The following is a 23,609-nucleotide window of genomic DNA, read 5'->3' as shown; positions in this document are numbered from 1 at the left end:
CCTCCACCGCCAGCTTTCGCTCCCGCTGCCGCGCCTCTTCTTCTGCTTCGTCGTCTTCTTCTGATAGCCCCAACGCCGGGGTGGACGCGGAGTAATACGCCCCGGGCTACCTAGTGAACGCGGGCGCCTGCTGGGGTCGCCTCGTTCTGTTTCTGCTTGTTTTGTGTGTGTGCGTGCGCGAGTGTGTGTTTGCGACGCGCTTGGGCAGGCAGTGGAAGGGTGATTTGAGGCCCTTGTTTGGGGGGTGTGTGTATTGTTTCTGGGGTTGCTGTTCGGTCTGTCTGAGGTGCGGGTGTGGCTGAGGAGGTCCAGGCGTTGCCTGCTGGATTAGGGAGTGTGCTTCGAGCTTTGAGATTGGTGAGTTCCTGGTTTGGGGTTCTTTTCTCTCTCCTCTCTCTTCTGTCTTTCTTCTGTCTTTCATTCTGTCATTTTTTCCCCCCTTTTGGTTGAAACAGAGCGTCTGTATTTTGTACTTCAGTTTGCTGACTCGTTGCCAGACAACACAAACGCCACCATGCCGTCTTTTGGCGGAATGCAGCAAGCTGTCGGTCAGCTGCGGCCTGCGGCTGCTGCTGCCTTGACCGTCCAGCTCGAGGATCTCCCTGTCGAGACCACGATCGAGATCCTCTCCCATCTCGATTTCGCGACGCTCGATAAGATGCTGCTGGTTAGTAGGCGGCTGAAACGGATAATCGAGTCGCACTGGGCTACGATCCTTTCAGCTGTTGTCGAGCAGGACTTCTCCCCGGCCGAAGGCTTCCTTGCCGTCCTCCGCGATGTGATTTTGCCAGGCTCGGGTGTCCACTCGGCGGACTCCGGTATCCTCAACGGCTCATCTCAGCTGAAGCTGCCGTCCTCGGCCGGCGGATTTTATGCTGTCATGAACTTTTGCCGCGCCGTCAAGCGCTGGGAGGCCGAGTTCCCGAGCCTTCGCTTCTGTTACCTCCCCCAGCATAGCAGGAGCTTGGAGCCACACGAGCTTCGCCGGTTACGATCAGCACTGTACGCTTGGTGGAGGTTTGCGCACGCCTTTCACGGGCCCGCACCATGCCCTCCTGGCTTGGACAACAGCCCGGAGGGCCGGCGCAGCTTTATCCGACAATTCTCCACCGCGCAGCTCCATGAGCTCTACGATCTCTGGTCGACTATCGATGCCGCAGTCGGGACGAGAGTGTGTCCGAGCACCAGCGCGGTGATAGCGATGGGGGTAAGTGCTAGCCCCGGGGGCGCGGTCTTCGCCCCTGCCGAGGACTACCATGTACTGACGGTGGAGGCAGAATCCGGGAGCACCGTGGAAGATGATGACCATGGAGGAGGCGGCTCGCATTGGCTGGGGTACTTACGCCGTCCACATCGAGATTGTCCAAACTATGGTCAAGCTTCGGCCCGAAGATCTCCTCCATCTGCTGGTGTATCGGCACCGCTATGCAACAAAGGCGAGCGTGATACAGTTCGTCAGGCTACGACACCCGCGGTATGTGACTCGAATAACTGGCGACTCGGCGGAGCATGAGCGTTGCTGACCTGCCTGGTTGGCCAGGATTGAGGAGGGCCCGCAAACGTTGACCGCAGCGATTCTGGACGTCGTTGAAGAGCGTCAGAGCTCACCCTTCCCGCCCTTCCCGTTTAAGCTTTCATTTCCCCTTAACCATGGCGGCATCCTCGACCACAAGACGCCGGAGCTCGAAGCCCTGCGTGATGTCTACAATACGGATGCGGGTTCGGGCGTTCATGACTATCCGCAATGGCTGCAGGATCGTGACTTGTCGATGACTGTCCGAGGTGGTCGGTTGGATTCGAATTCATAGGATGCCTTCTCGTCTGCCATGATGACCCGCAAGGTGGAGGAGACGGAGAAGTGAAATGTTCAGGGTTTGGGGTTTCCAACGATACTCTGGCGTTCCCGGACCTGTAGACTAGACAGCTAGAACATCAAGCACCTGTTGCTTGTAGAACTTGTTGGATTTATATTATAATCTGGAAGCTTTTTCCTCTGAGTATTCATTGAGCGCGGAGTGCAAGGCAGCTGTTGTATTTTTTACCCCTGGAAATGTAGGCAGCCCTGGCTTTGCAGCAGCCACAGCTCGAGGGTTAGCGGCGGCAGCAGTAGCGCAGCGTTGGATGTCCACACAAAGAAAAAAATCTCATAGTTAGCATTAGCCAACAAACATACATTTAAAACCTGATTGTTGCAAAGGACCTGGCGTTTTGTTTCCTCTGGTAGTTCTACAGCTGGGCTAGCTGTGAAGCAGGGGCCATGTTATCGAGTATTTTGTAGCGGGGTGGCGGCGAGACCCAGCGGTCGTTTCTGCGCAAACTCCCTTTCACCCAGCCACTCACTGGCTAACCTAAACATCAACCCCCGATCAACCTAGACAGCAGTCCATGGACCAACAAGTTGCCCACTTACAAGCCCGCAAAGTCGTTACGCCACATCTAAAGCCATCTTTTGTGACATACCCATCATACCTTTGGAACGAGACTTGCAAAACCACTTTCTGTGTCGTGCGCGACGATCGCTGCAGCTTGCGAGGTGAGATGAAGCTACATTTCGAATTGGGTGTGAATGTCCTCAATGCATCCACGATTCTAACGTGTTGGCACAACAGCCTGTTTCCCTTTCACTTCAGCAAGGCATGTTATACCATATATTGCCAGCCACGCCTCGCATCTGCCGGTTTCCCCTCTCACGGACTAACCCTGTGTTTTATCAGGGCTCCTTCTAACTGGGAATAACCACGTAGTCTTGAACCTTAGCCCCTCGCCAACCCTCCGCCAACCATTTGCACTGCATCCCACGTCCCCCTCTCGGCCCTGGGTTCGTCAAAGTCCGGGCTCTAAAAAATCTTCGACCGATCATTCTGCTAGCCTTGGCACACGACAAAAAACCATCTACGGTGCCAAGCGGGAGTAAGTTATGGGCGTTCTCTGGATGAGGCTGACCGACATGCTACTGCAGCTCGGGCCCTGCCTTTCTCGCCCCGAACTTGTCGCTGAATACATTGCAGGCTGTAGCTCTTTGCGCAATCGGTGAGAGGCACGCTTCCTGGGCCCGGACTGCCCAGGATGGAGGATCTTGACAACGATGTTGTCATGGATGGTGAGGACCACCACATGGCAGAGGGCCCGTCCACCGCCAACGGCTTTCTAGATACCACGACAGGGGAGAGCTCGCTGCAGACAACCAACGGCAACAGCGCAGATGGCACCATGCAGGATGAAGATCAGGATGCCGACCCGACAGCATATCCCGAACGCCTGCGCCGGCGCGGCCTGCTTCCGACGGGGTGCTGCTATGATGACCGCATGAAGCTGCATGCCAACGCTGACTTTGGGCCAAATCCCCATCACCCAGAGGATCCTTCTCGGATCGAATGCATCATGAAGACGTTCAAGCAGGCCGGCCTGGTGTTCACCGGCTCCGATGCCGAGCTTATCCGTATCATCCAGACGGAGCCCACGAAGTACATGTGGCGCATTCCTGCGCGAGCGGCGACGAAGGAGGAGATCTGCACCGTCCACCATCCGGCTCACTACATGTGGGTTGAAGAGCTGTCTCGGATGTCTACACACGAGCTCCGCAAGCTCTCCAAGGAAAAGGACCAGGGGCGGGACTCGCTGTATGTCGGCAGCATGACATACGAGGCTTCGCTGATCTCGGCCGGCGGCGCCATCGAAACCTGCAAGAGCGTGGTTGCCGGCATCGTCAAGAACGCTTTCGCCGTTATTCGGCCGCCGGGACACCATGCCGAGTTCGATACGCCAATGGGGTTCTGCCTGTTCAACAACGTGCCCATCGCTGCCAAGATCTGCCAGGCCGACTACCCGGACTTGTGCCGCAAGATCCTCATCCTCGACTGGGACGTGCACCACGGCAACGGCATCCAGAACCTCTTCTACGACGACCCGAATATCCTCTACATCTCGCTCCATGTCTATCGCAACGGCGAGTTCTACCCCGGCCAGCCGGACAATCCGATGACGCCGGACGGCGGTCTCGAGCACTGCGGCGCCGGGCCGGGCCTGGGCAAGAACGTCAACATCGGCTGGCACGACCAGGGCATGGGCGACGGCGAGTACATGGCCGCCTTCCAGAAGATCGTCATGCCGATCGCGCACGAGTTCAACCCGGACCTGGTCATCATCTCGGCGGGCTTCGATGCGGCCGCCGGAGACGAGCTCGGCGCCTGCTTCGTCACGCCCGGCTGCTACGCCCACATGACGCACATGCTCATGTCGCTCGCCGGCGGCAAGGTGGCCGTCTGTCTGGAGGGCGGGTACGACCTCGAGGCCATCTCCAAGTCGGCCCTGGCCGTGGCGCAGACGCTCATGGGCGAGCCGCCGCCGAAGATGGAGATCCCCCGCATCAGCCGGGAGGCGGCCAAGGTGCTGGCCAAGGTGCAGGCCTACCAGGCGCCCTACTGGGAGTGCATGCGGCCCGGCATCGTCGACGTCCAGGAGCTGCAGGCGCAGGACTCGTCGCGTCTGCACGACGTCGTCCGCTCGGCGCAGCGCCAGGTCCTGTCGCAGAAGCATGGCATGCTGCCGCTGTACATCCAGCGTGATGTGCTGTTCAAGTCGTTCGAGAACCAGGTGCTGGTGACCAGGGATATTCACGCAGCGCGCAAGATTCTGGTCATTGTGCACGACCCGTAAGTAGCCGGACGGCGTCTCCATTAGTAACTGTCCTAATTTTTGCGGTCTGGCTGACCTGGTCGTGTCCCCAGACCTGAGCTGCATGCTCAGCCTGACCCGCTAGACAACACGGTCGAGCCGCATAACGCTTGGGTGGTAAGCGAAAGCGACCCTGTTTGCCTTTCTCCTTGAAGCTGATGATTCGGCAACTGACCGGAGAGTGTAGACGGACGGCGTCACTCGGTACATTGACTGGGCCATCAGCAAGGGCTTCGGCGTTATCGACGTCAACGTCCCGCACTATATCACGCATCCAGGGGTATGTACAGGCCGGCCGCTCCCAGAGCGCTATCTGGGAGGCTTCGAGCTGACCAAGAATTAACCAGGACACTGAGCCCTACATCCCCGGCGCAGACGAGCGCACGCTGCAGGCGCAGATTCAAGAGCTGATGTGCTACATCTGGGATAACTACCTGCAGCTCTCCGAAAGCGCCGACGATATCTTCCTCATGGGCGTCGGCAACGCCTACCTCGGGATCAAGATGTTGCTGATTAACAGACGTACGTTCCGTCGCAGCCGCCTGCGACTGTCTTCTCTCTTCTCCTCTCCTCTTCCTCTCCCCTCCCCTCCCCTCCCTCCTCTCTCTCCAGCCAGGGACACCCAACTAACGCTTCAACAACAAAAACCAGTCGACGTCAAGTCCCGTGTCGCGGGCGTAGTCAACTTCGTCAACGGCAGCCTGCGGCCGGTCAAGTCGGACGCCGACGCCGACCTGTCGTCGTGGTACAAGGACAACTCGCAGGTCTACGTCGCCAACGACCACGCCTGCTGGGCCGACCCGGACCTCACCCGCAAGGTCATGAAGCGCCGCTTCGGCAACGTCATCCGCAGCCCCGCCAACGGCCTCACGCCCATGATGACGGAGCACTTTGCCGACGTGCAGCAGTTCTTTGCGGATCGCGCGCTCGGTGACGGTGAGGGCGAGGGCGAGGGCGAGGGGGAAGGGGAGGGGGAGGACGTGGGGGGAAAGGTAGAGGGGGGGATGCGGATCGGGTAAGTACCTAAGGACCTGCGGTGGCTAGCCTGGGCGAGCCTGCCTGGGCTGTGCTGACCAGGGCGGGTGGCACGGAGTATAGGAGCCAGTTTTGTTTCTCGGCTGGTTGTTTCCTGGGTCGTGACGGAGGGGAGAGGAGATGAGGAGTGGTTGACGTAGAGGCAGCGAGTTGTATACACTGCTAATGGCCTTGGCTCGCTGCTGGCTGTGATAAACTCGAGCCCGTCACGGTTTATGCTCTGCACGTTTTTGTGAATCGGTGTTCACCTTTGAGCCCGGCTCGAGTAACCTTCGTTGTTACCTTTGCAGCGTGGCTCAGTGGGTATGCGGTGTTCCGTCTGTGGTTATCATGCAGAAGCTTGATTAGCGTCTGTTAACTGACTGGCACGTGACACAATTAGTTTGGATCTTACCTAAGCCACTCATGAACACTCACTCACGTGAGCTAGCGCCACCCAGCGCGTCTGCAACGCGTCCAGGGGGTGGAAGCCCAATTTTCTTGGAAATCGGAATCTTCAGCCTCAGCCTCGTCCCGACCCAGCAACGTCTGTCCATCTCCATCATCTTGATCCTTTCCTGTTCGCCCACATTGCACGTCATTCTTCCCACAAGTTTGGCATCATGGATCGAAGTAGAAGGTTAGTGAAATATTTCTTTGCTTCCAGTGACGCTGTGTCGTTTGTTCCCCATGCGCCTTCTATCCAGCTTTTTGCTTGTGACGTCTTGTGCTGCCGCTCGAGAGGGCTGCGTCGGTGGAGGGAGGATGTTGGATAGGGTAGAGGCCCAGCACCGTGCAAAGACGAAACCGCGCATGAGTGCAACTGCACCAGCGGCAGACCTGTTTATGACGGCATTCGAGCACCGAGCTGCAACAAAAATCCTTCTTTCACTTGCGTCAACCAACTGGCCGAGAATTTCCTGGGCTTGCCTTCTCCGGTTCCCAGCTGCGACCGACTGCTTCCACTCGAGCCCCAACGCGTGCCTCGACTTCCTCCCAGTTCCTCGATTCTTCTGCCATCGCTTCGGGCCTTTCCATACAATGCAATTTTTCACATGACCGGTTCTGCGGAATCCGCTGCTGGGGATATCGTCGCTTTCCCTCGTCCATTTGTGAGACAAAGTCGGCTTCGCTTCAAAGATTCGGTCTGGTTCTCGCAGGTCACCCAATTCTCGCCCGTACCCCGAATCCTAAGCCCAGCATGGCCAATCCCGCTCCCAACACCGGCGAGCGTGACTGGCTCATAGCTCGTTTTCTCGACGAGGCAGCAAATTTCGAACTGGACTCGAGGGAGCACTGGACAACCCAGGGCACACTCGATGGTGCCTACAGCCCTGCAGGCCTTACCGGCCTTCCTCCCGCCGCTATAACCATGATTGGAGGAGATAGTGGAACCATGCCGGTGCCTGGTTCGACACTGCAGCTGATCGGAGAGGGAGAAGCCCTTTTCAGCTCCCCCTTCAACCTGCCGCTTCGAGCCGACCAACCCCCGAACCCCGACTTGCCCTGGAATGTTCTGATGCGCCTTTACCTGGCCCTGACATATCGGATCGATGAGGCCAAAATGGATGAGGCGTCGCGCCTCGAGCTCGTCGACGTCTGGACGGAAATCATACGCGGCCAGCAGCGCTCCAACCCCCAATGGATGAAGCAGTGGTTGGACTCGTACGGCATTCAGGGCCTCGCTGTTTTGTCAGATTCTCAACTCGCCGCTTTTCTGGGCGTGCCCATCAATCGCCTGCCCCGGGGCAACCTCGAACGTTTGATACTTGCTTGTCGCAACCCAGCTCAGGCACATCTGGAGCACAGGAGAAGGATTGCCCAGCTGGTAGTTCCTGTATACGCAGCCAGCGACTCTGAAAGCATGGAACTCACTACAGCAAACAACGGTCCCCTGTGGTCACCAGAGACCCCGGCTGGCAGCCTCGGATTCGGCTCGGATTCGGAAATGTCCGAAGTCGGGGATCTGTTGGACTCGCTCAGCCTGGTTGTCAACTGCCATGGTGATCCCCCGAGCCGCTCTGGGCCGGACGGGCTCGAGATGCTATTGCACCATGCTTCTAGTACGCTCGGCGTCGATATGGCCCACCCAGTTTGGTCTATGCGCGCGCCAACCGCTCCAATGGTGTCCGAGACCGCAGGAAGTCCCAACAGTGATTTGGGAGGCCTCGATTCCTATGATCCCTTCACCGATGGGCGACTCCTCCGGCTGCCTCCTCTTCGCCCCAAACCAGGCGGTGAGGGATCTCTGTTCCACGAGCTCCGCCGGCTGAGGGTGAAAGCCCGAGTGCTTGCCGCTTCGACCTTGTGTCAAGTCTCAAACGATGGGGATCCCAAAGCCATGGACTCAACTGGAACTCATCTACGGTGTCGTGGCGGCCTTGCCCCTCCGGAATCCGACATCAGCGGCTTATTCTCCCGCCGCCGCAACGCATTGGTGACTGGGGTTTATGACGATTCCGGGTATCAGGAAGCGAAGGCTCTGATGGCAACCCTCAAAAGGGAGCTAGAAGAGAGTGAGCTTCCACCCACCCGGAGACCTCGACTGGGGCTCGGGCATGAGGATCCGACGAATGAGGCCAGCTCTTCTAGTGTGTCCTTCGCGCAAACAGACGGCCCTTCCGAGCTGCCGCCTCGCGGAGAAGACCGACGGCGCTAGAAGCGCAGGCGGGAACATTCTTCGAGCGAGCGCAGCTTCCAGCCTCTCGCATTACGCATCAGAGAGTCCACTATCGAGCCGGCCGTGGCTGGACAGCTAATGCCCTCTCCGCCGCGACCGTCCCCACCAAGGCCTCGACTTTCAGGAGCCAATTCGATTGCACTTCCATTCCAGCGCATAGCTCTTCGCGAGACCGTTGAACCGCTTTTTGACACGGATATTGCGCGTTTTCAGCCTGGCTTTGACACTTTGACTAACCTCTCGCCCCCTAGATATGAGGATGGAGAAGTCCGGCGTTACGGCGCCGGCGAGTCCTACAGACCCTTCAATCGGGACAGATCCCCTCGCAGCATCCGAAGCCCGCCGAGGGACCGAGCCCGGAGCCCCCCCGTGGGCAGTGATAGCTACGTGCCGAGCCGGTCTCCGCGCCGACGGTCCCGAAGTGCCGACCGGTTTCGACGAGACAGATCGAGAGAGCGAGACGGCGGTGAGCGGTGGCGACGCAGCCGTAGCCGAGCTAGGAGCCCCATTCGACGCCCGTCGCCGCCGAGACGGAGCCCGGTGCGGCGGACGCCGCCTCGTTTCGTCTCTCCGCGTAGAGATGATCGAGGGCTCGACCGAAGGGACGATAGGAGGGATGACAGGAGAGACGATAGGAGAGATGATAGGAGAGATGATAGGAGGGATGACAGGAGGGATGATAGGAGAGATGATAGGAGGGACGACAGGAGGGACGACAGGAGGGACGACAGGCGAGACGACCGCAGGGACGACCGCAGGGACGATCGAGATGATCGGCCGCGTTCCCCGCCCCCTCGTCGGGATCATGACATTCGGGATGCGAGGCGAAGATCTCGCTCTCCCTTTGACAGGGAGAGGCTTCCCCTACGACGGGAGAGGTCGCCGCCTAGACGCTCCCCGCCGCCTGCACCGCGTGGGGGGGGTTCATATCGCCCCCGCTCTAGGAGTCCAGACCGGCGCGATCGCGACGATCGCTACACGGGTCCGGCCTATCGGCGCCCGTCGCCACCGCCTGTTCGGGATTCTGTCAACTCTTCAGCGATCAATTCACGGTCTGCGTCGAGAAGGTCTTCGCCGCGGCCGCCCTCAGTTCGCCGGGACGACCGATCCGGACCCCAGTCTCCAGCACGGTCTCAAGTCTCAAATGCGCCCACCCCCACAACTTCAGTTCCGCCGGCTCGCGAGAGCCCCAAGCCATCCGCGCCGGCCCCTCCTCAGCCTGTGCAACAGACACAGGCTCCGCCGCCTGCCGCGAAGCCGCCGGTAACCGATGCTAATGCGGCTCCGGTGAAGTCGCCTCCGCGAGGCCCCGCTGCGCTAAGAGCACCGCCAACAGGGCCCGCCGCAGCCCGAAACTTCACATCGCCGGCGGCCGCTCCGTCTGCCCCATCACCCCGCCATCCGCCACAGGCCCCGGCCGGCCCATCACGCATCGACACTCCCAGTCCCACCGTTCCCCCCGCAGGGCCACGTGGCTACGTTCCTCCGAGAGGAGCCGGCTTCGCGGGCCGCGGCGGCCGAGGGAACTGGCCTGCTGGCCCGGGCCGGCATCATTCCATTTCCGGGAGCGGCTCGTCCGCCTCGTCGCCCACCGTAACCCCCACCGGACCCAGCGCCGGCGGCATCCCCACCGGCCCGCGAGCCCAATCCACCGGCGGCGTCGCAGCCATGTCCCCGTCCCTGGGCGCCAAACCGTTCAACCCGCCCACGGGCCCGGCGGCGCACAACGCGGCGCACCCGCGTCCGACGCTGGCGCAGAGCCTGCTCAACACCATGCCGCCCATCATCCCCGGCGGCAAGATCGACCCGACGGCGCTGCCGACCGAGCTGGAGCCGCACCACCGCAAGCTGCGCGAGGAGGAGGAGCGCCTGCGCGAGGAGCTGCGCGCCAAGCAGGACAGGCTGCGCAAGAGCCTGCGCCTCTGGGACAAGCTCGAGCGCGAGAGCAGGGCGTTCGAGCTCAAGAGCGAGCTGAGCGAGCGGAGCCTGAAGAATATTGCTGGCGAGGGCTCGGGGGGCGCCGCGTTTTGAAAGGGTGATCTTGGAAAGGGGGGGCGAACTAATATTGAAACAGCAGTGGGCTCGGCGGTGCGAGATAACTACGACGAAGGAGGGGAATGTCTTTCTCCCTGGGTGTCTGTAGGGAGCCTGGGCCGGTATTTTCCATGCATCGATCGATGGGAGAGTTTGTTAGCCAGAAGGCTGCTTTTTTCTGTTCACCTAAGCCAGGTAGCTAGGTAGTATGTCTGCTGTTATGTTTGTTTCCCATCTCGCCCTAGGTACTACTACTACTACTACTACTACTACTACTGGGTAGTCTCGGCGGTTCTGGCGCCGGAGATAGAGAAACGGGGGAATGCGAGAGAGCTTTTGGCGTCCATCTTTGCTTTCTGGAAAGGTCGTGGTTAACATGTGCATAGTGCGGGTATGTATGTGTGGTTCATGGCGGTTCAGCTGAGATCTGTCCAGCTGAAATTAGTCGAGCAGGTCAGTCAGGCTGGCCAGGTCGGTCAGGTTAGTCCAGTTAGTCAGGCCAGCCAGGTAGGTTAGGTCAATCAGGTAGGTCAGGTCAGTAGGTCGGTCGGTCAATCAGTCAGGCCAGTCAGGCCAGTCAGGTCAATACCTAGGTCTGTCAGGTCAGTCAGTCAGCCACGCCAGCTAACTCGGTCGAGCGAGTCAGGCCAGCCATGCATTCAACGGTTGGTCTGAGAAATGAGTAGGTAAGCTATCTTAGCACCAACCGCAGTGACGGAGAAAACGGTGATGCGATGCGGAACTGAACGGGAGGCGGAAACCGGAACGGAAAGGAGCGGACCTCGGAACTGCGAGGTGGATGGATGCATTCAAAGATGTCATGTCTACTACGTGATAATCATCAAGCTTCATGTGGTTGGTGGGCCAGTCTGTGTGGACCACCTTCTGCCTCTATCGACAGCATCACCCGAAGGGAGAATACAGACGTCAGTGAGGCTGCGTAGTTGCTGCGTACCTACCCCTCAAACTGACGACAGATGTCTGTGAAGCCTGCAGTGCACTCAGCTCTGTCCAGGCAGCGAGCATGGACTTGGCTAAGACTAGCGGCCTGGCTTGTCCACCCACAACTACATCACATCATACACACAACCGCAAGGGACTTGGAATTGCCTGGGGCTTTTTCTGCATTTTTGCTGCCTCGCTACCTAATCGAATACGTTCTTGCCCGAAAACATGTGCACCCTTTTACGGGGAAAGCAGGCGAGAGCGATCAACCGTCAACTACAGCCGCGCAGCGCAGCCAATCTATTTGCCGGCATCGACCTTGGCGACGTAGGCCAGGAGGTCCAGCACACGGCGGGAGTAGCCCCACTCGTTGTCGTACCAGCTGACGAGCTTGACGAAGTTCTTGTTGAGCGAGATGCCAGCCTTGGCATCAAAGATGGAGGAGTACGGGCTGCCGTTCAGGTCGGTCGAGACGACGTCGTCCTCGGTGTAGCTGAGGATGCCTGGGGATTCGTTAGCGGGGCGTTGAGCCGCAAAAAGGCATGCAAAGCACCACTCACCCTTGAGAGGACCGTCGGCGGCCTCCTTGATGGCGTTCTTGATGTCCTCGTAGCTGGCCTCCTTCTCGAGACGGCAGGTGAGGTCGACAACGGAGACGTTGGAGGTGGGGACACGGAAAGACATGCCGGTGAGCTTGCCGTTCAGGTCGGGAATGACCTTGCCGACAGCCTTGGCGGCACCGGTGCTGCTGGGGATGATATTCTGGGCAGCGCCACGGCCGCCGCGCCAGTCCTTGGCCGAAGGGCCGTCGACCGTCTTCTGGGTGGCGGTGTACGAGTGCACCGTGGTCATCAGGCCCTCCACGATGCCGAACTTGTCGTGGACAACCTTGGCCAGCGGGGCCAGGCAGTTGGTGGTGCACGAGGCGTTGGAGATGACCTGGGCGCTGCCGTCGTACGTCTTCTCGTTGACGCCCATCACGTACATGGGGGCGTCGGCCGAGGGGGCCGAGATGATGACGCGCTTGGCACCGCCCTGGAGGTGGGCCTTGGCCTTCTCGGTCGTGGTGAACACACCGGTCGACTCGACGATGTATTCGGCGCCGGTCTCCCTCCAGGGGATGGCCGCAGGGTCGCGCTCGCTGTAAAACCGGACCTTCTTGCCGTTGACGATGAGGTCGTTGCCCTCGACCGCAACGGTGCCCTTGAAGGGACCGTGAGTCGAGTCGTACTTGAGCATGTACTCCTGCAGGACCATGGTCGTCAGCTCCGGACCGACTTCGGACGACAGAGTGCGCTCGGCTGGGGAGAGACTTACAGCGTACTTGGGCTCAATGAAGGGGTCGTTGACAGCAACGACCTCAACCTCCGGGAGCTCCTGGGCATTGCGGAAAACGATGCGGCCGATGCGGCCGAAGCCGTTGATGCCGACCTTGATAGCCATTCTTTTCTGCGGCTCGGGCGAGTGAGCTTGGCACGCGAATGGAGGGGTAGCTTGGGCGCGGGGTATGCAGCGAGGATGTGATGCTGCAAAGCGGACAATGGAGAGGACAGAGAGAATGGGATCCGCTTGGGAATGGGTCTGGGAAAAAGGTTTTATAGTGTATATCGCCTGGTCAAAAGCGGTGTCCGTAACCGGGCAGCGGCAGCGATGGGCAAAGCGATTGGGTTTTCTTTTGCGCGGCGCAGGTCCAATACGGGGCGGAAGATGGAGGTGCGGGGTTTCGTGGGGGGCGCTCGCGATTTGCTTACCTCAGGAAACCTTTCTGGAAGTGGTTGTCGGTGACTGAAAGCTGAGCTGGACTGTCTGGAAATGACAGTTCTTCAATGGGAGAAAAAAAACTTTGCGAAGTGGGTTTCTTGTCAGTGTGGATTGTTGGAAAGGGAGGGGGAGGTTGGTGGCATGAGCGAGAATAAAAATGGTTGAGCCCCTCGCTGTGGTGGGGTGCTCTTGCAGTTGCATCACAGATTGCGGCCTGTTTGGTGGGGCCACAGCATCGCCGTAACCAGGGAGCTTTCAGTGCCCCTCTACCATGGAAACAGGCCTACTGCATAGTGGAAAAACAGCCAATAGCATACCAGGTATCCGCAAGGCTTGGAACTTGCAGCGGCGTATTCGCCACGATCCTTGCTCCTCCGTCACCGGGCGACTCTCTGGGCCGGTCGTGCCGCGCAAGCGAGACGATCGGCCGAGTAAGGGTGGGAGCGACAAAAGCTCCAGTCCGGCGTGCCGGTCCGTTTACAAAACCGAATTTGTCTCGTCTTTGGCCTGCTCTGGCCAGCGTATTTGAAATCGCGCAACCCGCGCCCTTGAGGTGACCGGCCCTGACCATGCAATCGCCACCGCTCCGAACCTCGCTGCGGCGCAGGAAACGAGCCGTTTGACGTCGGAACTCGACTCTGCTAGCTTCGGACTTGACTCTGCTTCGGAGCCCGCGATTGTGCTACGAAACTTACAGTAAAACATCCAGCAGAATACGAAGGGACGGGAATCTCAGCCCACAGCCCAAGCTTCCACACCACGTCTCGCGTCAACTTCCCGTGCCTGCATTTTTCTTCGCATGATGTCGGCGTGCTTGGGGCGACGTCGGTCCGCACGAAGCGCAGCGTTCCGTGAGATCCGCCAAGTCGGACCGCGCCAACGTTCCGGCGGTCGCGCCACCCATCTGATATCAAGTCATCTCGAACCAAACACGGACTCCGAAGCACGTGTTGGACGGGCGCGCCGAGTGGTTAACCGGTTGGGAGGGCTGTGACTGTGTAACAGTGAATTGGACCGGGCCAAGACTCGGAGTCTGGCGACAGGCGAGGTCGGAGGTGTCCGTATCCGTAATTAAACGCACCATGTCTGCCAAGCCTCGATGATTCACTCAGCTGCTGGGCGGACACCCCTCCATGGAATCCGGATTCAACGCAGCATTCCGTGACAACCTGATCATACTTGATGATTGGCATGATGGATGACGACTTCTCGACGAGCGGTTTACACTAAAATTGGAGGTATGACTAACAATCCGGTAAGGAACCGATCGAGATGCCTAGCGTACACTTTTTGGTTCGGGTTGGGTGCTCAGTCATGCCCCTCACGTTATAGTGAAATTATTTAACAGGTCGCCATCGACGTCATTCTTTCAGTTGAGCATCCCTGTCAAGACGACTCGCCGGAGCTCAACGACCAAACTTCAGTGGACCCAAATATTGACTCCCTCAGGGGCCCAAGACGTGATGATATCGTCGAAGTATTCAGTTTTCACGATTTCAGGTGGTACAGGCGAGGCTCAAACATCGAGTATCATATGCTTTAACTACGGAGTACTGGCGTTAACTACTTGTCCGACGGACCGTGTCCTCGTCAACCACTATATCTCGTCCTCCTGCCTTCGACCCACTCCACTGATGACCAACATCTCGATCCCTCACGGACTTATTCCTTGGGTTGCTGAGAGCTCCAGGTGCATTACTCCTCCTCCCATTTTTTTCTTGTTTTCTTTTATTTTTTCCTTTTTTTTTTATTTTTTTTTTTCTGTTGCTCCCCGCCTACAACCCAATCCAGCCCAACTTCCCACACCCCCGGACCGCCATCAATCAAATCAAACCAAACCCGCCACCTCCCAGCGCAGCCGCTGCTCAACCTGCGCGGCCGCCGCCGCCCCGCCGTAGACGGCCGCATGCAGGTCCTCCAGGTTCCGCTCCAGCCCCAGCCAGTCGCGGTACACGAACCAGGCCGGGCACTGCTCGACGCCCAGCCGCTCGCGCGCCGCCGCCAGGAACCGCCCCAGCGCCGCCTCGGTCGCCGCCGTGCCGCGGCCCACCCGGTGGTGCGACGGCGGCGGCGGCGCTGCGCCAGTCGCCGCTGCGGTGGTCGCGGCGTCCTGCGCCTGCTCCTCCGTCTGCGAGTGCTGCAGTACCATGTAGAACGCCTGGTCTGAGAAGCGGTAGTAGATCTTGGGGATGCAGTGGCCGGTTTTCTTGCTGCCGGCGCTCTTGTTGTTGTTGCTCTTGCTGCCGGAGGCGGAGCCGGGGGTCGGGATCGGGGCGTTGGTAGGCATGTAGGTGTTGTCGCCGGGGTTGGCACTGCTGGCCGCGGTGGCGGCGGCCGTGGAGGAGGACTTGCGCGCGCGGGGCTTGCGCGGGGCCGGCGTCTTCTTCTTCTTGGCCTCCTGCTGCTGCTGGGCAGAAGGAGTGCGGCTGGCGATTCGATCGAGGATCTCGTTGACTGAGACTGTCGCCGCGGCCGAGGCGGAGGCCGCCCCTGCGGGCATGGCCGGGACACCTTGCTGCTGGTAGGAAGGCGTGTCGTATCCGATTATCTGCGAGGTCGAAGCGCCGTAGCCCGGCACCTGAGGCGAAGAGCCGTTCTCCAGCGGCAGGAGCGGATAGGGGTGCTCGGTAGCCGGCGAGCTGGCGTGGCCGTTCTGCGGCGGAGAGCTGGCGGGGGCCTGGACGGGACTGCCAGTCAAGGCCGGTGAGTTGACCATGTCGTTCTGCTGCGAGGCGGCGCGCGAGCCGCGGGTCGGAGTCTGCTGGATCTGGGCCGACGAGGCAGAGGCATTGTCGACTCTGGGGGGCGACGTGTACGACGCGATGACCTCCCTGTACCTGGTTGCCATGGACCGCTTGACCGCCAGGAGCTCGTGACCGGTGGGCTGGCCCACGAGCAACTCCTTTCCGAAGACGGTGCCGTGCTGCTCGATCTCCCGGACGATACCGTGGAAGGCTTTGTAGGCGCCGCTGTTGAACGCTTGCCGGTCACTCTCGGGGTTTGATGCGTTGACCTCGTCGAGGTAAGTTCTGGTGGCCTGTTTGATGCGACCCTTGGTCTCGGGAGTGCCAAAGTCGGCGTCAGGACCGTCCAGTAAGACCTGTGTGAGGACCGTGCCGTGGGTTCTGGCCTCCGTCAAGATGGCTTTGACGACAGCGCACACGCCGGCCTTGATCGCGGTGCCGAAAGTCGTATAGCGGCTGGGCGGCGAGACACCGAAGTGGAGCGCCGGGTCGATCGGAATCTGCTGAGGAGTGCTGTAGGTCTGGGCAGCAACCTGCACGCTGCGAGCCGGAGTGTGGACGCCTTGGGCGGGTGTCGGCACGCCCTGGGTGGCCGCCGGCAGAGGAGGCGGCTGGGCAATCGGAACGATGGCGCCCTGTTGATTCACGCTCTGGCGGCGCTTGGTCGGTGTCTCCATGCCATGAGACGCCTTGCGCTTGTTTTCCGGAGTCCCCGAGGAACGGCCCGGGAGGCTGCTCACAGCAGGAGACCGGCGCGCCGACTGAGACGGCTGCGCCATGAAGATGGAGTAGTCCGCGAGGACCTGCGTGTTCTGCTGCGCCGCCGGGCTGCCAGCTGCGGAGGACGCCTGTGTCTTTGCGGGCGCTTGCTCCGGCTGCTGGACGGTACCACCAACAGGTCCGTAAGGTGCCTGTGCCGTGCTGGGAATGCTGGTGCTGGCCATGCCTTGGCCATCGTTGAGGGAACTGAACTGGACACCATCTAAGACGAACGGGTCCGAGGCCCTAACTTGATCGAGGCCGAAGGAAGCATCGGCTGTCTGAGGCGCCTGCTGATGCTGAATCGGGCCGGGGGCGGTCGACGGGAAACCCAAAGTGAGCTCGTTGCTGGGTTGAGCGTTGGCGGCAGCCTTTCCCTTACGGTCTCGAGGCTTATTATTCTTGCCACTAGGATTTTTGGCCGGCACCAGATCGTTCGTCTCCTCAGCCTGAGCAACGGAGGTGTTGGCATTGGCCGAGATGGCCTCGGAGATGGCTGGAAACTGCGCCTGCACGTCGGCCGAGAAGAAGTCCTGGTCCATGGCACCGTCGGCCTGGCCATCAAAGAACGGAAATTCTGGGAACGGGACAGACCCATTCAGGTCCGTACCACCCAGCACTGAGGGTTCGACGTTGGACTGTTCGGCGGTCTGCGGCTGTGCCTCCTGCGCAGCGAAGATGCGCTCGAAATCGAACGGCTCGTCGAATAGCAGGTTGGAACCATCTTGGAATTGGAAGGCTTCCTGGAACTGCTGCTCAAAGTTGTCCGAGTTGCCCTAGAACTGGAAATCTTGAACATCGCCGGGGCCGGTCTGGATGGCTTGGTTGTTCTGGTTGCTGGCCTGGTCACTGCCAGTGGGCGCTACCTCTGGGGCAGAAAGTTGGGCTCCCCAGTCCTCGCCACCGCTGTTTTGCATGCCAATGCCTTCCGCGGCCAGGGCAGCGCTCATCGCCTCGAAGAAGGCCCTGTCCTCCTCCGCAGCCTTTGCCGCCGCCGCCTGGCGCTCCTCTTCAGCCTTGGCCGCCGCTTTCTTGCGCTCCTCTTCGGCCTCGGCCTCGGCCTGCTTGCGGCGCTCCTCGGCCTCCGCCTCGGCTTTCTTGCGTGCCTCTTCGGCGGCGATCCGGTTCTGCTCATCGATGACGGCTTGGCGCTGGGCCTTGATCATTGCCTCGGCCTTGGTCTGAGCCTCGACTCGGTCCCGCCAGATCTCCCTCAGCCGGGCCTGTTTGATGAGGTTCAGCCAATTGTCGTATTCCGAGAGCTCGGTCTTCTGGACTTCTTCGTCCTTGCCCTTGAGCTCCCTTATGAATTCGGCGCGCTGCGTCTTTTCGTTCTCGGCAGCGTTGAAGGCTTTCAGGTCGTTGTGAATGTTGTTGATGATGAACTCGACCGCGGGGTTGGCGGCCTTCCAGTTCTCGAAGGAGCGGTGATGCTTAGCCCAGGCGACCTGGGTGTTGATGCCGGTCGTCATGAGCTCCTTCGACTTGGCTTCGTAGTCGGGGCTCGCCTTGTTGTCTTCGCTGGCGATGTACATCTTCCAGGCCCTATACGCCACCTTGTACTCGTACAGAAGCTGCGTGTCCTTGCGATGCCACTCCCAAAACTCGGACCGAAGCTGGTCGGCCAGGGGCGTGTCTGGCTTAGCGGGCATGGCGTTGTGACTAGCTGGGCCAGAGCGGAGGTGGGGGGGTGTGGTGGGAGGTCCCGACATGGGGATGTTGACCAAGCGAGGAGGAGTGGTGGGCGGGCGCTCTGGAGTGGCCGGCGCGGTGATCTCCTCTTCGGCGATGACGCGAGCAGCCGGGATGGGTTGCTGTCCGGCGGGCATTGGGGTGCTCGTCGCCTCCGAGCCGGGAAGCTTGGGATCAGCTGTGGCCTCGCCATCACTGAAGAGCGCCTTCTGCAGCTCGGGTCCGAAGATGACGCTGCAGCCGAAGTCTGCTTTGGGAACTGATCCGTTCGGAAGGCTGATGAAGTCTCCGGGTGAAGCCGAAGGAGGAATGGCCAACTTGCTTGTCGGCGTCTCGGGAGGGGGGCTGGCCGCGTTGGGCGATGAGGTCAAGAGGGGATCAATGGCCGAATCGTCGGCAGAAAGGATATTGTCGGTCAAGGCCACACCGTTGCTGGCAGTCTGGGTGGACGCGATGGTAGTGGTACCGCTGGTGCGAATATTCGGGGATTCCTCATGGGTGGCCGTGTCCGTATTGACTGTCGGGAAGGTCAACTGATCAACCGTCGCCTTACAAGTCCGACGGCCTGATCCAGGCCGGTCGCCATACGAGTGCGCGCCAGAAGCGACTACATTGCCGGCATTCTTGACTGGGGTCTGAGGGCTGTTTCCAGACTTGGGGTTCGAAATGGGAAAGCTCAGATCAGCGGAAGGCTTCTCCTTGTCATTGAGATGGCCGTTGTTGTCAATGTCTTCCTTGGACGTAGAGTTCTCGTTGTTCTCATCCTCAACACTGCCCGCGAGGATCTCGTTGAGCTCGCTAAGGTCGCCAAACACCGAGTCAAAGTCCGAGTCGTCGTTGTTGACGCCCTCGGAGCCGCCCGCGTGATCAACAGGATCGACCGAGGCGGAAGAAGTGAGGTACTGATTCGGATTAGCTGACTGACAGACTAGATTTGCGTGTTCAGACATCGCTTACCTCAGAGTCGGGGATGTGCTGAAGAGTGTGAGTCGGGTAGAAATCGGTTACAGCAGCAGCAGTGCCCGACTGCTCAGGGCCGGCAGAACCGCCGCCAGAGGCCTGGCTGGCGACGGAAGACATGATTATCGAATCGGCAGACTTCTTACAATGTGACGAGCGTCGATAATGTCAACGAAGCCGCATGCCGAGGGGCTGCGTGTGACGGTGGGAGGTTGCGAGGTATAAGGAAGAGAGAGGGGGGAGGTTTAGAAGTGGAAGAGCGGCGAATGGAACTGGAAGAAATGGAGAGGTTGGGTTGTAGTTTGGAACCGCGAAGCTGACGCGGTTGAGTTGCGAGAATTCGAATTTCTCGAACTCGATCTGACGAGTCCGCGAAGCGAACAAGACTGGGAGAAGCGATCGATCAATGATACAGCTACGCTCGACTCGAAGTGGAACAATATCCACGACGTCGAGAAGCAGCGGTTGTGTGGTTGAGAAGCGTGGAATCGTTTGTGGAAGATGGAAACTGGCGTTGAAGTTTGGAAGATGGAAGTTGTTGTTGAGGTTGGGAGGGAACAGAAGGTCGGTTTCGAAACTCCAAGGCGGAGGGCTGTAGAAATTTTGCCAGCCTACCCCGCGAAACGCTGGTTGAGGTGGCTGGGAAGGTGAAGAGTTTTCGAAATTTTGAAAATCACTGCGTGGGAGTTCGTCGGGGTAAGACCCTCGTCAGGAGGCATGTTGAAATGTTGAGAAGGCTCTTGAGCGGCCACTCAGGCGAGCCGAATCGACATCCCGGCGCCCCTGGCCAGTATCAAACATACAACTCCAAGAAAGCTCGTGATATCAGTCACCAAGTCTCATGCTGAACAGCGGCAAGCCTCTTTGCATCCTATGCAGTAATGTGAATAAGGGGTGGCACGAAGTCGAGCAGCTTTTATGCCCTCACGCATGGCTGACATGACATGAGACGAACAGAACGTGCTCTGCCTCAAGGAAGGCTTAGTCTATGTCCATATGTCGAAATCACTCAGCTAGAAACCACAACAATGTCTTAGAGTGACCTTTGTGCAATACATCCATCGCATCCACTCCGGTACTGGAGCCGGAGCCGTACAACCACCGAGTTTGAGGGGAGCATGACATAACCAATTCCCAGACTGATTTCTACTATAGCTGGTCCTAACCCAAGGTAACCACACCATCTCTTCCATTGCCGTCCCAGAAACGCCAGGTCGGTCTCCATTTCAAGTGTATCATACCCTCCCATCACCTGCCTTTTTCCGAAACAAAACCACTGAACACAATCATCAAGGCGCTCACTCTGTGAGTAACCAGAAAGGGGAGAAGCAGAAGAGAAAGAACTAGGAGACCTCCTCGACCATCTTACCCCCGGCAAGCGCTCCCCCACCACCGGTGGCCCCGCCACCGATAAACACCCGCCCCACCGGCCCAGCCAGCAGCTCGTCCGGCACGGCGACGCGGCTGCCGTTCTTGTTGTGGACCCAGCGGATGAGCATGGGGTCGGGGCGCTGGGGCTCGACGTCGGGAGTCTCGTCGCCGGCGGCCAGGAGCGCCGCGTTCTTGCGCGTGGTCTTGGGCGCTTGCTTCTTGAGCAGCTTGTTGATTGTTTCCATCTGTGGGTGGGAGTTAGCAAGAGGCAGGCCAACGTGAGTCGAGATATATTTTGCGAGACTGGGGGGAGCGGAGAGAGTGAAGGGCGTGCGTACCTTGACCTCCTCGTTGCGCTTCTCGCTGAGATTGCGTCTACGGCGGGCCATTTCGGCGCGCCGCATCGAGAGCTCCTCGGCGGTGAAGTGCTTCTTTGCTTGGACCTCTGGAAAACTGGGTCAGCACGCGATACGCCGCGGAAAGGAAGGTGGGCGGGTGTGGAAGCTGAAGGGCTTACCATCGGAGAGCTTCATGTACTCGTGCGAGACATCGCCGAGTTTGGCCCGTTGCCGGGCGGTGAGCTTGGACAGGTCGGGCATATCGGTGCGGCTGAGGCCCTCCGCGTCGCTGTCGAGCTCTTCGTCCTCCTCGCCCTCGGCGTCCTCGTCGGCAACCTCGATTTCTTCTTCGCCCTCGGCATCTACCTCGTCTTCTTCGCCTTCGGCGTCCTCCTCGCCGTTGGCAACCTCAACAGTGACTTCTTCGGGCTCGCTTTGGAGCTCGCTCAGCTCCTCGTCCTCCTCGTTTTCCTCCTCTTCGTCGACTCTTACAGGGGCCTTGGCCACGGCCGTGCCCTTGCCGCTAGGCTTTGCGGGCGAGGACTTGCCCTTGACGGCAGGAGCGGGTGCGGTTTTGGACGGCTTGGTGACCTTGATCGTAGGAGGCGGCGGAGCCGGGGTAACGTCCATGTCGATGTCGCCGTCAGCGTCAGCGTCAGCATCAGCGTCAGCCTCGGCATCAACGTCCATATCGTTACCATCATCCTCCCCTTCGGCATCCTCGTCGCCCATGTCCTCCATCACTTCGTCCTCGTTCTCATCCTCATCCTCATCTTCCTCCTCCTCGGCCTTCGCGAAACCTGCCCGTGTCCCGACCTCGATCTCGTCCTCTTCTACTTCCTCTTCCTCACCTTCTTCCTCCTCCTCCCCTTCTTCCTCTTGATCCTCCTCCTCCTCCTCCTCCTCCTCCTCCTCTACTTGCTCCTCCTCCTCCTCGTCTTCGTCCTCGCTACTCTCAATGACGTAATTCTTCTTTCCCGGCCTCGGCCGTTTGCTGGTGAAACTGCCACCTGCTCTACTCTTCATTCCGCCGCTACCAGCAGGAGCCACGCTGGCGGAGGCCTTGCGTTTGGCGCCGCCGCCATTGCTGCTGCTGGTGGCTTGGCGCAGCTTGCTCGAGGGTAGCTTGACGGTCAGGTGGATGTGCTGGTTGCCGTCACCGGCGCTGCTGGCCGGGGACGACGACGGCGGACCTCTGGTGACCGACGCGATGCCGCTCCCCGAGCGACGGGAGCCGCGCGACGACATGGTGCGGTGCTCGCTGGCGTCTTGGTCTCGGTCTTGGTCTCTGTCTCTGTCGGCCATGTCAGTGATCGCCATGGTGGCACGCTGGGCGGCCGAGCGCCGCGGCCGGGTAGACATTGTTGTGAGAGGCCTGGGGAAGGGGCTGCGGCGGTGCGGCGGTGGTCGCGTGGTGCGGAAGGGAGATGAGAAGATGGTATATGCGATGCAGTGTTGAAGTTGGCGATGATGTTGGGCAGCGCCTGGACGGTTGAGATGAGTGGCGGCGGCAGAAGTTGGAGGTGCGGCGTGCAAGATGGCGCTGTGCGTTTGCCTGGGTTCAGATAAGGCGGGGGCTCCGGTTCAGTGATGGGCTCTGGGCGTCAGACATGTCGTCGGAACAAGCTTGCCATAAGCTTGCCGTGGCGAGAAGGCTCAATCAAAGGCTGGCGTGCCAATGGAGAAGCCGCAGGGGGATCAAGCGCGCATCCGCATCGGCGTGCCCACTGCGCATGCCCGGTCCGTCACTTGTCATTCGCTACGCGGATCCTGCGGGCTTCGCAACCCCGGCGTCGATGGCGTTGAGCAGCTGGCCCCCCGGCTCGGATCTTTTTGCCGCCCGCTCCAGTTTTTGTGATGCATCTGTGTCTGCGTCTCTCCAAGATGATGTCGGTTCGTGGCCACCAACAGCCAACAAGCTCCCGGATCAGTCGGCAGGTTTCACAGGCAATCAAGGCGTGCCCTGACACTGCAGCGACACACGCACAACTGGATTTTTAAACCGCTGCGTGTCTTCGGCCCCGGCCCAACACTCTCGCATCGTCCGCTCGGCTGCTGCAGAGCCACGACCACTCATCTCACAACCGCACAAGCACAGCCGATTGACCACCGCGCAGCCCCGTCGCCATCTCATAGTGCTGGCAACAACTGTCTTACAGCTGTATGAAGTTACTCACATTTGGATGCGTGGACTCGATTGTGGCTGGGTGGCCAAGGAAATCTCTCAGTTGTCACACTCGGCCGCTGTGGCCCCTCGGCGCTTCTCAGTTTCTTGGCTGCTGCGTCTGGGCTGTCGGCCAGCGTGCTGTCGGTATTCAAATGAAACAATAAGCTTCTGGATGTGGCGGTGGGATTTCATACGCACACCGGGGTTGTACGTACTGTGTCCAGTTGACGGTTTTCTTCCAGCTTGCGAAGTGCTGGATGAAGATTGGATTGGCGGCGAATCACCGGAGGAAGAAATCGCAGACCACAAGCCAAATATTTGTGTGGATCTTGCCACCGTAGTAAAGAAGATAGAATATCGTTTGTATCAACGATGGAGATATATGTTTGCAGAATCCCGGAACCGGTAATCTAGCAATTCTGGTCCCGCCAGGATACAGCACGGCACCGGATTCTGGAGTTCTGCTTCAC

The 23,609-nt window shown here is 59.6% G+C and overlaps 7 protein-coding genes across 7 annotated transcripts; 4 read left to right on the top strand and 3 right to left on the bottom strand.

Moving 5' to 3' along the window:
- Window positions 1-235: 235 nt before the first annotated feature.
- Window positions 236-1,923, top strand: THITE_2123561 (uncharacterized protein). The gene is made up of 4 exons (XM_003657621.1): window positions 236-357; window positions 498-1,207; window positions 1,278-1,474; window positions 1,541-1,923. Exons 2-4 carry the CDS (start codon window positions 515-517, stop codon window positions 1,806-1,808), a joined length of 1,158 nt encoding a protein of 385 aa, XP_003657669.1. The 5' UTR covers window positions 236-357; window positions 498-514; the 3' UTR covers window positions 1,809-1,923.
- Window positions 1,924-3,066: 1,143 nt separating this feature from the next.
- On the top strand, window positions 3,067-5,902 carry THITE_75273 (histone deacetylase-like protein; the record flags this gene model as incomplete). The annotated part of the gene is made up of 5 exons (XM_003657620.1): window positions 3,067-4,652; window positions 4,728-4,791; window positions 4,862-4,954; window positions 5,022-5,196; window positions 5,326-5,902. The coding sequence occupies 5 exons, from the start codon at window positions 3,067-3,069 to the stop codon at window positions 5,691-5,693; spliced, it is 2,286 nt and encodes a 761-aa protein (XP_003657668.1). The 3' UTR covers window positions 5,694-5,902.
- A 1,708-nt stretch (window positions 5,903-7,610) lies between these two features.
- Window positions 7,611-8,432, top strand: THITE_2123555 (uncharacterized protein). The gene has a single exon (XM_003657619.1). It carries the CDS (start codon window positions 7,637-7,639, stop codon window positions 8,345-8,347), a length of 711 nt encoding a protein of 236 aa, XP_003657667.1. The 5' UTR covers window positions 7,611-7,636; the 3' UTR covers window positions 8,348-8,432.
- A 1-nt stretch (window position 8,433) lies between these two features.
- On the top strand, window positions 8,434-10,494 carry THITE_2123554 (uncharacterized protein). Its single transcript, XM_003657618.1, has one exon. The coding sequence runs from the start codon at window positions 10,037-10,039 to the stop codon at window positions 10,397-10,399; it is 363 nt and encodes a 120-aa protein (XP_003657666.1). The 5' UTR covers window positions 8,434-10,036; the 3' UTR covers window positions 10,400-10,494.
- A 712-nt stretch (window positions 10,495-11,206) lies between these two features.
- Window positions 11,207-13,336, bottom strand: THITE_2123551 (uncharacterized protein). The gene is made up of 4 exons (XM_003657617.1): window positions 13,099-13,336; window positions 12,665-12,791; window positions 11,908-12,592; window positions 11,207-11,850 (listed from the first exon to the last, which is right to left on the bottom strand). Exons 2-4 carry the CDS (start codon window positions 12,788-12,790, stop codon window positions 11,648-11,650), a joined length of 1,014 nt encoding a protein of 337 aa, XP_003657665.1. The 5' UTR covers window position 12,791; window positions 13,099-13,336; the 3' UTR covers window positions 11,207-11,647.
- A 1,669-nt stretch (window positions 13,337-15,005) lies between these two features.
- On the bottom strand, window positions 15,006-18,263 carry THITE_2018905 (uncharacterized protein; the record flags this gene model as incomplete). The annotated part of the gene is made up of 2 exons (XM_003657616.1): window positions 15,006-17,387; window positions 17,409-18,263. Coding segments are annotated over 2 exons (3,237 nt in total), but the record flags the coding sequence as incomplete, so codon positions are not given.
- A 1,965-nt stretch (window positions 18,264-20,228) lies between these two features.
- THITE_131700 (uncharacterized protein) lies at window positions 20,229-22,334 on the bottom strand (the record flags this gene model as incomplete). Its single annotated transcript, XM_003657615.1, has 3 exons — window positions 20,229-20,879; window positions 20,973-21,079; window positions 21,152-22,334. The coding sequence occupies 3 exons, from the start codon at window positions 22,332-22,334 to the stop codon at window positions 20,607-20,609; spliced, it is 1,563 nt and encodes a 520-aa protein (XP_003657663.1). The 3' UTR covers window positions 20,229-20,606.
- Window positions 22,335-23,609: the final 1,275 nt, after the last annotated feature.

Source organism: Thermothielavioides terrestris, chromosome 6 (assembly GCF_000226115.1).
Source record: "Thermothielavioides terrestris NRRL 8126 chromosome 6, complete sequence".
Classification (NCBI taxonomy): domain Eukaryota; kingdom Fungi; phylum Ascomycota; class Sordariomycetes; order Sordariales; family Chaetomiaceae; genus Thermothielavioides; species Thermothielavioides terrestris.
This window is presented reverse-complemented; position numbering and strand designations above follow the sequence as displayed.